Source organism: Melozone crissalis, unplaced genomic scaffold, assembly GCF_028551555.1.
Source record: "Melozone crissalis strain CALT ecotype California unplaced genomic scaffold, PUWL_Pcris_2 ptg000168l_1, whole genome shotgun sequence".
Lineage (NCBI taxonomy): Eukaryota > Metazoa > Chordata > Aves > Passeriformes > Passerellidae > Melozone > Melozone crissalis.
The window spans coordinates 110,531-122,810 of record NW_026535937.1 but is presented as its reverse complement, the minus strand read 5'-3'; the positions used below and the strand labels follow the sequence as shown (position 1 = coordinate 122,810).

General features: G+C 41.6%; 1 protein-coding gene across 1 annotated transcript in view; it reads left to right on the top strand.

Moving 5' to 3' along the window:
* LOC128948886 (inositol polyphosphate 4-phosphatase type II-like) overlaps nt 1-12,280 on the top strand; it is a 128,693-nt gene that overhangs the window by 102,868 nt on the left and 13,545 nt on the right. Inside the window, exon 20 of the mRNA XM_054293645.1 lies at nt 1,165-1,319. Within this exon, the coding sequence (XP_054149620.1) occupies nt 1,165-1,319 (155 nt within the window). The remainder of the gene's footprint in view (nt 1-1,164; nt 1,320-12,280) is intronic.

Below are 12,280 nucleotides of genomic sequence, written 5' to 3'. Positions count from 1 at the left end.
TTATCATATAGTACTTGTTTTAAATCCCAGTGCAACTGTTCAAATTTTTAAACAGATTTAACTTTTAAAATTTTCAATTATATGATGGAAGAAACACTCATAGGTTCTCCTTCACTATCCTGTACCTCTTTGGATTCTAAGTAAGATTCCCTTAATTGGTTCCCTAAATTAAACTTTTGAGATTGTCCTCACCATGGTATCACAAAGAACTTAAAGGCTCTAAGTATTTTCTGATTTTTATAGAATTTAATAGTATTTATTGTTTAATAGAATTTCTAAGAATGCAATTAGCATTAGATGAAGAAACACTTATTTGCTGGACTGACACTGGTCATGTTTCAGTTCATGTTCCAGTTCATCCTGCGAGCTCTCCCATGATAGCCAATGCGGGAAGTTTCTTTTTGTGATTCCTGCTGTAGTTTATTGCCTTGCTGCATTCTCACAAACATTTTGAGGTTTTGTACCATTACAGCTGTGATTCCCCAGGGATAGGTGTAAGCAAAGTATTACCTTTTCTCAGGACAGGTTATATCTGGGAAATGGTAGATTTGGGCACAGAAGCTCTCCTTCAATTTTTCTTTTTCTAGTAAAATATCATTTGAAACCATAGTATAAACTAATGGAATGATACAACCACAGATTGATTCCTAAGAGGAGGAATCATCCTCCAAAATGTCATGTTTCCTTTATGTGTTATAACTTTTTCAAAGTATAAGTGAAAGTAGACAATCCATGGCAGCAATTTGTTAAACTTTATTAATTGTGAGCCATACATTGAACAGTTCACCTGTTGAAAATAAAAACTATGTAAGTTAGATGTGTCTGACTCCATACCTTCACAAGAAGTTAGTCTGCTACATTCATGTTTGTGAGTTAAGACTCACCATATCTTCATTCATCAGATATTCAGACAATTTAGCTTTCATTGAACAGGGCAGCTGCTGCATTCAGTGAGGAAACGGTGAAGGAACTGTTTCTTTTATAGTTATGAAAGTCCCATGTCAAATTCAGGAATTCAGTGTACTGGTACTAACTTCCAGAAGATGTTTTCTTCTTGAGAAGTGCTGTAGCTGTCTGGAAGCCCTCGCTGGGCTTGCAGAGCTGTAGGGCTGCGCAGCCTGGTAGGAAGGAAGGGCTGACCTGTGGGGCCTGCCCGTGTTTCAGATTTGCCGCAAGCTGAACGGAGTGCGCTTCACCTGCTGCAAGAGTGCCAAAGACAGGACATCCATGTCAGTGACGCTGGAGCAGTGCTCCATCCTGAGGGACGAGCACCAGCTGCACAAAGACTTCTTCATCCGGGCGCTGGATTGCATGAGGAGGTACGTGGGGCTCCATGGAACTCTGAGCCAGGCCAGGGCTGCCAGCGAACAGGGCCTGAGGCTGGTTCTGAGGGCCCAGCAGAGCCTGAGGCAGGTTCTGAGTGCCCAGCAGAGCCCAGGGCCACGGGCACACAGGGTCTGAGGGTGGTTCTGAGTGCCCAGCAGAGCCTGAGGCTGGTTCTGAGTGCCCAGCAGAGCCCAGGGCCACGGGCACACAGGGTCTGAGGCTGGTTCTGAGTGCCCAGCAGAGCCCAGGCTGGTTTTGAGTGCCCAGCAGAGCCCAGGCTGGTGCTGAGTGCCCAGCAGAGCCCAGGGCCACGGGCACACAGGGTCTGAGGCTGGTTCTGAGTGCCCAGCAGAGCCCAGGCCTGCCTGCACAGGGTCTGAGGCTGGTTCTGAGTGCCTAGCAGAGCCCAGGCTGGTGCTGAGTGCCCAGCAGAGCCCAGGGCCACGGGCACACAGGGTCTGAGGCTGGTTCTGAGTGCCCAGCAGAGCCCAGGCTGGTGCTGAGTGCCCAGCAGAGCCCAGGCTGGTTCTGAGTGCCCAGGGCCACGGGCACACAGGGTCTGAGGCTGGTTCTGAGTGCCCAGCAGAGCCCAGACTGGTGCTGAGTGCCCAGCAGAGCCCAGGGCCACGGGCACACAGGGTCTGAGGCTGGTTCTGAGTGCCCAGCAGAGCCCAGGCTGGTGCTGAGTGCCCAGCAGAGCCCAGGCTGGTTCTGAGTGCCCAGGGCCACGGGCACACAGGGTCTGAGGCTGGTTCTGAGTGCCCAGCAGAGCCCAGGCTGGTGCTGAGTGCCCAGCAGAGCCCAGGGCCACGGGCACACAGGGTCTGAGGCTGGTTCTGAGGGCCCAGCAGAGCCCAGGCTGGTGCTGAGTGCCCAGCAGAGCCCAGGCTGGTTCTGAGTGCCCAGGGCCACGGGCACACAGGGTCTGAGGCTGGTTCTGAGTGCCCAGCAGAGCCCAGACTGGTGCTGAGTGCCCAGCAGAGCCCAGGGCCACGGGCACACAGGGTCTGAGGCTGGTTCTGAGGGCCCAGCAGAGCCCAGGCTGGTGCTGAGTGCCCAGCAGAGCCCAGGCTGGTTCTGAGTGCCCAGGGCCACGGGCACACAGGGTCTGAGGCTGGTTCTGAGTGCCCAGCAGAGCCCAGACTGGTGCTGAGTGCCCAGCAGAGCCCAGGGCCACGGGCACACAGGGTCTGAGACTGGTTCTGAGGGCCCAGCAGAGCCCAGGCCTGCCTGCACAGGGTCTGAGGCTGGTTCTGAGTGCCCAGCAGAGCCCAGGCTGGTTCTGAGTGCCCAGCAGAGCCCAGGCCTGCCTGCACAGGGTCTGAGGCTGGTTCTGAGTGCCCAGCAGAGCCCAGGCCTGCCTGCACAGGGTCTGAGGCTGGTTCTGAGTGCCCAGCAGAGCCCAGGCCTGCCTGAGCAGCAGCCTGACTGCTGCTGGGTCACCTCAGGGCAGGCTCTTTGCAGCGGTGTGTTTTATCTGTCATTAACAGTTTGTGAGACAGATATGTGAAATCTTGCAAGGGTCAGCTCACCGAGTGTAGAATATGAGCAGTAGTCTGAGCAGCAGTTGCTTTTAAAAAAAGTTATCTTTCAATTTTGAGGGTATTTTAAAAACCATTTGCGCAGTCATTAAATTTTTTGTTCGACATCTACACAAACACAGAGAAAGCAAAAGAAAAATTTGTTACGCATGGCAATTCTTACTAGTCACGTTATTGAAAAGAAACATCCAAGTAGGTTTGGACTGGTGGTGTTTGCCACTAATACCTGATGAAATCTTTACTGCGCTTTAGAAGAAGTGAATTAAAACATGTTTTATTCTAAATTGCAACTATGCAGAAATTGAGGCTGATATTATCAGGAATGTGTAATTAAAAGATGTAAAGATTTTTCATTACCTGAGTCTTTGATGAATAAAAAAACCTTCTTGAGCAAACAAATGTCAATCATAAAATTAATCCACATGCTAGATTATCTAAAGAAACTTTCATCATTGGTTTTAATGAGCTTAATCATATAGTTTTAATCATATAGTAACAGTTCTAATCACATTGTCAAGAGGAGTTTTAAAATGTGTATCCCCGACACTAGAATAACATATAACAAAGGTCACTGCAAAACTAATAGAAAATATTTTGGTCAGCCTGCAAAGAAGTAACTGAATCATATCTTGGACTTTTCTTAAACACAAATTGTTTGTATGGTGGCTTTATAAAGATCCTAATAAGTAAACAAGCATGTTTACGGTCTGTAATGGGTAATTCTGGACCTTCATATTTATTATTGCCAGAATAGGTGCTTAATGTGTAGACTAATACTGTAGGTTTGCCCACATAAACCCTTTGTCCTTTGGCAAAGATAGCTGCTCTGAAGAGAAAAGGTAATTTTATAAAGAGTAAATGAGCTGAGATGGCTTAGCTGTAGGTTTAGTTGACAAGTGCTACTAATGCAGTGAGATGTGGTGTGTTGAACTGAGCTGTATTGTTTTGGATGTATTGCACCTTGCATAAATCCCTCAGTCTCTGTAGTGATTCAGTGAGTGAATGAGTTTTGTGCAGTCTTTCATAACTACATATTTTATCATTAATGAATTCTGAGTTTTCTGTGTTAAATTTTGTTTTTTGGCATTTCAAATGCTTTTTTTTTTTTTTCTGGTATGTCTCCAATAAATACAAAAGTATGTAAACTACAGTAAGTTACCAGACAGGAAAATAATTTAATTACATAAAATCGCCATAATGTTAGAATAGCTTTGAGTAGAGTAGGAGATTGGAAAATTTTCACAGACATAAATATAATTTTAAAAAACCTGAACTTGTTAGTAAAAAAATGTAGTAGGTTTTTGTAGATCAAAATATAAATGGTTTTGAGTGGGTTTATGTCATGTGAGTGATTTGAAAGTTGAGAAGATTAACACATTAGTTATATTTGCAGGCAACAGTAATTTGAAGTCACAGAAGAATGTTGTAAAGGCAAAAAAATCAGAATAATACTTAAAAATTAAACAAGCAAATGGGTATATGAGGTTGAAGCACCATTACAAAAATGTAAAATCTATCAGTTATGCTGTACTTTCAAACAGACAAAAGCTTTATCCTGCTCTTGCCCTGTATATGAATTTCAGAACTGAATTAAAGTAGGTGAAAAATGAGTTACTTTGACTTGGGTAATAGGATTGTCTGAGGACTAAAGCAAAGGCTTTGCAGTAGTGGCAGTAGCATACAAAATAATTTGCACCATCAGGATAGTAAAGAAATAAATCTTCTAACTATGCTGGTTGCTATCAGTCTAACACAATACTAGAGGTTTAAAAATAAAATACAAAAAAAACCCAGCCAAATTCCTCTTTTTCCCTCCCGAATTCAAAATTTTCACGTCTAAGAAGAGAACCTATTTTCCTTCAAGGGCAGACAGAGAAAAACTATTTGCCATTTAATTTGCAATTTTAGCAGTTTTTTTCCCAATGAATCTTCTCTAGATCACTTTGTTAAAGTTTGTCAATCAAATCCCTTTGTGCTGATTGCCACAAATTGCTTTTAAGCCTTTCAGAAGAACAAGTAGACATGAAAAATTCAGTTTTACCATCTAGAATCCTAACAGTTTGGGTTGACCTTTGAAAGGCTTCTTTTAAGAGTTAACAGTGGGAGGTAGAGACTGCTGTGAAACTAAGTGAACTGTAGAAGTAAATGGTGATTCAAAAGCAGACTTTATTGGAAATGCCATAATTTTGAGATATGAAAATTATAAAGGTGCCTGTGTAGCCATTAGACTTTTTCTTTGTCTGCCAGTGGTGACAGAGCTTTTGCAGTGGAAAAAGGAAGCATGCGTTTACAGGTTCATGCTTCCTTGCCACCAGCAGCTTGGAGATGCTGCCCTCCTGTGTGCTGCTGCTTTTCAGCTTCTTCAGGGTGCCCAGAATTTTGAGCAATCCAGAAGTGATTCCCAAAGTTTCAGCGTATTTGCCTTGGTGTACATTGCATAACTCTGTTTTGGAAAATACTGCCTGTAGCTGTTCTTTTAATGACTTAGTTTGTAAGTGGAATTGTTGTCGTTTAGTGATAAACTCTACAATGTTTGTTGCTTCTTTATAAAAAAAGGCTGTACAAGAATGCTTCTATTAGTTCTTCCTTTCACTTATGAAAAATGTGGAAAATGAAGCAATGATGGCAATGCACACTTTCTCATTTACAATATGTAATAGATGGCTTTGTCCTCAGTCATAAGTCGGGCCATTATGATGCTGCAATTGATGTGTACCTGGAGCAGCCATTCTATAAATAATTCCACATATTATAATTTCCTTGATATAGGTTTGTGACTTCCATTGATCTTAGTGACAGGCATAGTTCAGAATGAGGAAAATCAATATATCATCCCCTCTGTATCAAGTGCTTGTAATTCACATCGTATTAAAACCCTGTTTATAATGTCTCTGCCACTTCCAAGTCTCTTTTTGCAGGCATCAATATTCTTATTTTTCCCTTCACCCATACCTGAATGTTTCCTATCATTCAGTGTTAAGTCTATTCCAAGAGACAGAGAGGCACAAAACTGGTTTACCTGAGTTCATTGCAGTATCTGTCACATGGTTCTATTTTTTTGGTCTTTAGAGCTGACTGCTGTTAAGGGAGGATGGACTGGTGGGCAATGCATAATGAAGTAGCTCTGTAAAAAAAAATAGATTTTTTTCCCTTTTTAAAATTTATTTCTTTTCTGACTCTATTTAGCTTTATTGTTTCAGTGACAGGATCCCTTTTGGAGGCTGTGGGTCATGAATAACCTCAGGATCTCCTGTCATTGGGCATGTTTCCAATAAAGCCTCAAAGCAGTAACAAAGGCCATGACAAATCCACTGTCTATGGTGAATCCTCCATGCTGTCAGCCTTATCATCGTTCTGAGCTGGGCACAACACCTGTCACGTGTTTCTGACATTGAATACAAAATTTGACTCAGTGTGGCACACACTGTTTCCACTTGAAACGGTTAAGGATATTTCAGGGTGTCTTAGATAAAGTGCCTATCAAAAATCTCCCTGAAGCACGAGTTCAAAGAATGAATGATCTGGACAACAAGTATTGGGCTTTTGATGAGCCAATTATAAAGAAAATATCTCCTTTTTTAAAGAGCTGTTTGAGGACATTAAAAATGAGTGAGTTGAGGAGGAGGAATATCTGACCTCCACCACCTTTTCTTTTTTCTTTTAAAAGTATAAGCACAGTGCAAACAAAACTTTCGAAAGGCAAGCCTGACTTCCAGTATAGATTTTTACATCATTCTATGGCTCTTTAGAAACTTAACATCTCTATTTGGAGGTGGAAGCTGTAGATGATTTGCATCACCTGATGTGCTGATAGGAGCCTGGGCATTAAGTAACAGTAAGGTCCAGTTTTGGTGCTTTGAACTGCCATCCATCTTGTTTTCTAAAAGTTAATTCACCTGTTGTGATTAGACAAAGCTAGCATGCAAGTAGTTAGATTATTGTAAAATATTGTTTGGTGTTCACTTTTGAGGTTTTTCTAGTTGCTTATGGAAAACTTCATTAATTTTCTCATTCATCTAGTGCTTTATTGCTTATTAAGAGCTTCCATGAAAAACTCGGTCTTAGCAGAAATCAACAACCAGATGTTTATAATCACCAGACTGAGTAATACCAGGTTTCTTCCTGTTATATTTCACTTTGATTAAGATTTCCTGGAAGAGTGTGTGGGAAAAGTCCTGTATGCATGTTCATTATCTATTGAAAATCCAGTTCCTACAGCTGAATTACCATGGCTTTGGCCATGTTCAGCTAAATCTCAGGAAGAACAACACTGCCAAGTCTAAAATGTAGATAAGAAAGAAGCAGGAAATGAGAGTAAGAGGGCAGTAGTAGCATACAACAGCGAGTTAAAGCTATCAAACATGAAATTTCTTCTAGAAGTTACTGGCCTCTAAACCAGTGTTCTTCTCAGAGTGATATAACTTGGACAGGGAGGGCTCATAACTTCCTGTCTGCAGTCCCAGCAACCTACAGACTGTCCAAAGGTGGGAGGGGGCACACAAGGATGAAGCAACCAGCTGCTCTTCCAGACAAGGTGGTTTTGTGATAGCAGATCCTGCATTCCTTCAGGAGAAAGGTGACGGAGTGTCAGGCTATAGCTCTGGCTGCCTTGTAAAGGAAGCAGCTAAATACATTTCTAGGTTTATCTTTCCTCTCATTTTAGACTCCCTTGATCCCTTCATAAACTTAGTTTCCTATTGTAGGAATGCTCTCTGGCTCAGATAATCATCTTTTCTTGTCCAGCAGCCTGGTTTCAGGTTTTTTTTCCCTGAGTCCCATCCTTTGGGATGGAACACTGGCTCAGGGCCAGCCACCATCTCTGGGGGCTAGCCTAGTGCTTAAGATGTACATGACATGAGAGAATTCAGCATTCAATCTCCACATTATCTTTTTCCATTTTTTATTATGATGCATTCATAAGGTGACCAGGCACATTCTGTTATACAATTGTGCTTTCAAATAATTAGGGTCCTATTCAGCTTCAGACACTGGATCTGAATTTTTCTATCTCAGGTTCTTTAGGGAAGGAATCTAAAATCATATTGGATACCAAAATAAAAGGAGAGATGTAATTGTGTGTCATCATCAGCCCCCGTATTTTATAACCATAATTTGAGGAACTGTCTTTGATGTATGGGGGTTTTCTCCCTTCAGCCTGCTGCTTTTTCTTTTTCCAATGAGCATTTCCCTGTTTCTTACTCTCTTGCAGTAACATCTTAGTGTGTGGTATTTTTATAGAAACTCTTCTGACAGTGGCTTTTCTCAGCTTAGTTTTAGCAGTAGTTTCTACTTGTTGCTTTCTGTGGCAGCTCTGGTTTGGTGAGTGACATTTTGTAAGCGTGTCCTTACCATTACAGCAGCCACTGGTGACCTTTCACTGGAATCCCTGGCAGCAACAAGTTGTTTCTCAGTATTAACCTGCAATACAAGTCCTGGTAGCTGTTTGCAGGGCAGTGACCAGAGGAGTTTCCATTTGGATCATTATGTACCTATTATGTATTTCCTACTTTCATGATGTTGTCTGCAGTCAGCTGGAACTAAACCCAGGAATGGAGACAGCAGTATTATATTGCTGTCCTATTCTCTAGATCACCCAGAGATAAAGCTGGGAGATAGTTTGGGGAATTTGCATTCTTAGTAGTGGAGGTCTCTGCTATAATTTGTATGAATAGAAAGCACATGTTTGTAAGGAAGTTAATGCAAAGGAAATGTTGGAGTCCTGCCAAAGTGCACAGCCCGCTCCACAGCTGACTCCTAATGATAGAACAGTTAAAGTAGTTTCTGCAGCCCTGGGACTTAGTGGTGCTGCAGTTGTCCTGTGGGTCTAACCAAACCCCTAATGCCACAATCCCTGGGCACTGGTTTGGCTGTGCATCTGCAGTGCTGTTCCCGTGCCCTGGTCTGGGTTTACTTCCCTGCCAGCCTGTCTCCTCTCCCCAGCCTGCAAGTTGCCATGTGTGTGTTGTCTTCCAGCAGTGGGAAAAGCCCTTGGCTTTTCTGCTCTGTTGGAGATGCTCCTAATGCCCCAGGAAGGTGCCAGAGCGCGTTTCTGCCTCTGCAGAGTCTTGTGATTCCAGACAAGGCTTAGCCAAGATCTACAGTCCCTTAGACCACGGAGATCAGCGCGTGGGAAGGGAATCACTGCTCCCTCTCTCTTCTGTTAAGGGATGACATCCTTTGGTATGTGAACCAGCCTCTTTTGTTAGGTTGCCTCTTGCTGAGGGAGACAATGCCTCTGTGTGTGCTGCTCAGGAACTTCACTTACTGCTCCGTGAAATTGTTGTGTAGTACATAGATAAGAAACCTTCCTTTCTGTCCCTCTCATTCATCCTATGGGTTTTCTGATGTATCATCAGCTTTAATTTCATGCTACAGCCTCCCCTTGGCTGCACGTCTCCTTACCCTTGTGGGAACACTGTAATGTGTGAGCCTTCTTATCCCACATTTCAGTTTAGCTGAACTCAGTCCTTGTGCCCAAAGAGGATATGTACACATTGCTGTTCCTTCCCCTCACACCGAGAGCTAGCATGTGCCCTTTGCTTTCTAGAGAAAGACAGGCTAAAAAGGCATCATATTATCTGCAATAGATCACTGAGATACACCTGACTTTAAAAAATATATATATTTACTCTTCAGCCCCTCTCCACTCAGCATTTTTCAGATTTGAGGAACTTGTTTAGATTACTGAAACATTGAAAAGACTGAGGTGCAATCTGATCACACAGTCATGTATTTTATAAAACCCCGTTGTAGGATCATCTGGTTAATAGTTTGTGTCCTGGGTGAACTGAAAATCTGATGAAAATACATAATTCCTGTCAAAATAGTGTTGGCTTTTATATTTGATTTGCAACCATCGTTCCAAAGTTGGTGGTTTTTTAATTTAAATTCCTTTGTAATTCTTTCATAACTGTTGATAGCAGAGCATCTACAGAATACAAAGTAATCAGCTCAGAAAGGTTTGCAGCTTCCAACAAACTGCCTTGTGGTGTGTAGTAAGTAAAATATGTGAGGGTCCAGAGTAGTTTGTTGTGGAGTGTTTTTCACATGGTTTTGGTTTGGTTTCTTTAGGGTTTTAGCTCATGGTGTTTAACCAAGACTGGCATGGTCTCTGTTCTAAGTTTATTTCTCCTAAATGGTTGTTACATTGAAAGCCTCAGGAAAGCAAATGAAAATGGGTAAACTGGCACTGTGGCAGAGGCATTATTGGCTGGTTTTGAAGTGATCAAAGTAGCATCAGGCAGAGGCAAGCAGCTACAACAATATCTCATTCTCAAAGATCCATTAAATTATTCTTAAAATCCACAAGAGACTGCTTTGATAATATTGGCTATAACTGGTTTGAGTATTTATTCCACTTGCACTTTTTAAAGTCAAATGTTTTTTGATTTAAAAAGCTTATAATTGACAACCAAAGGGCAAGAGAAAGAAATGCTCTTGGATCTCTTTCAATTTTAAAGTGGGAGAAAACTAGTACAGAGGTGCCAAGTCCTTTATGACATCATAGTCCTTCCTTTGTTTGAAATTTCATTTGAATCTACTTTTTCTTTAAAAGGGCCTCTTCTCATAGACTGTTTTGCTTTAAATAAGAGTCCTGTTGCTGTACTTGAGTGTGCAATAGCAAAGCTTGTAAATAATGTTCATTACCTTACTGACATTCACTTTTCTGCATAGTACTAATTCTGTTTTCACACTCCTCCTTGCTACTTGGGTTCATGCTGACATAGCAAATGCAGCAATGCTGGCTGCACAATTCAAGGCTCTCTGCCTTCTGGACACTGCTGAACTGGTGTTTAAGCTTTTGAGTGCTGATGGATAATCTTCCCTCAACATCATCCTGAATAAAATCCTCTCTGGCTTTCCTGCTGTGTGGTAGCCTCAGGGAGAAGGCTGCTCCCTATGTCACCTTTCTCTGTAAAAATTTGCTATCACAGTGATATTATCAGCAAATTTGTAGATAACCACATTAAAGTTAGTTTGACGTTCATTTGCCGTGTGAAGACGCTTTTTGAATTTATTTTTCAAGTAATTTGGCACATATCAGACGACTATGATGCTGTTTATTTTCTCTCCTGTGCCATGCAAGGAGCCCAAGATGTGCTGCCAGATTTATTATCTTCATGTGATGATCTTTGTTTGTAAATGAAAATTTTGGTGGGATAGAAGCTCTAGGAAAATGTAGGCATTTCATACAATGTGATCAAGCTCTTGTTCTTGGTTTTCAGAGAAACTTGAGTGCAGTAACATTTTTCAAATCAGACACATTTTCTTACTTTTACACCAAGGGTATTCACTGGCAAGACAATGCTGGGTACAGTAGTGTAGAAAAGTATTTGTAGGCTTAGCAGACTATTTAAAAATCTTTTTGTGACAGATGTATCTCAAATTTTATATTTTCTATCCTAAAGGCAATCGTTCTTCCTGCTGTCACAAAGCATCTTCTTTGGTGCAGCACAATAGGGATTAAAAAAACCTCATTTCAGTCTTAACTTAATTCCAATCTGAAAAACTTGCAATGAGGTGGTAATGAACTTGAACTTAGTACAGATTACCTCCTGCATGCTTACACAGATGTTCAAACACAAGACAGATATTTTTGAGACATAGTTCTCTTCTGAGAGTGTTTCTCTCTTGAGCAGATTAAACCCTGACATTTTCTGCTTTGCTTGTTGTTGCAGCGAATACGGTAACACCGTTTGGAGTTCACCTCCTAGGTTTGAATTAGGTCTACATAAATTCATACCCAGAAGAAGTATGGCTCATGATTATCAGGATGAGATCCTTGTAGCAAATAATAGGTTGTTGAGATGAAGAGGCTGATCCTCTGATCAGACCAATCAAAGCCATTTGGAAAGCAAAACTCTATGCTAATGTGTAACCCGATGGAATAATGTGTCCACACTGGGCTAGGAAAAGTCTAAAAGCCTTTCTTCAGACAGGACCTACACCTGGTACTACTGTGGGCTGCTTTATGCAAATACTACAGCTTCGTTATTATTGCACCACAAAATGCATTAGGCATCCAATTTCCTTTGTAAATGAAGCAATACATTACTTCAATAGCTACTTTTGAAGCTTTCTGCAACTTAAACCACAGATGTTAAAACTATTGGAATTAAATGAACCCCCTCTGAATTGTAATCCTTGAATAAACTAGAAGGGGTTTTTTAATGATAAGTTTTATTAAATTAAAAATATACTACAATGGAGTGGAAAAAGTCAAATGATCTTATATGGCAAAAATAAAAACTTGAAGCTCGCTATCCATACTCCATTGGGTATGGAATGCCAAAAGAGAAATAATACATTTCATCTTGTTGCAAAGCCTAATGTTCTGTACCACATCATAATGTAGCCCAAACCTGACAATTCCTGGCTCATAAATCTCTTGGTTTTTCTTTTATTTACACTAC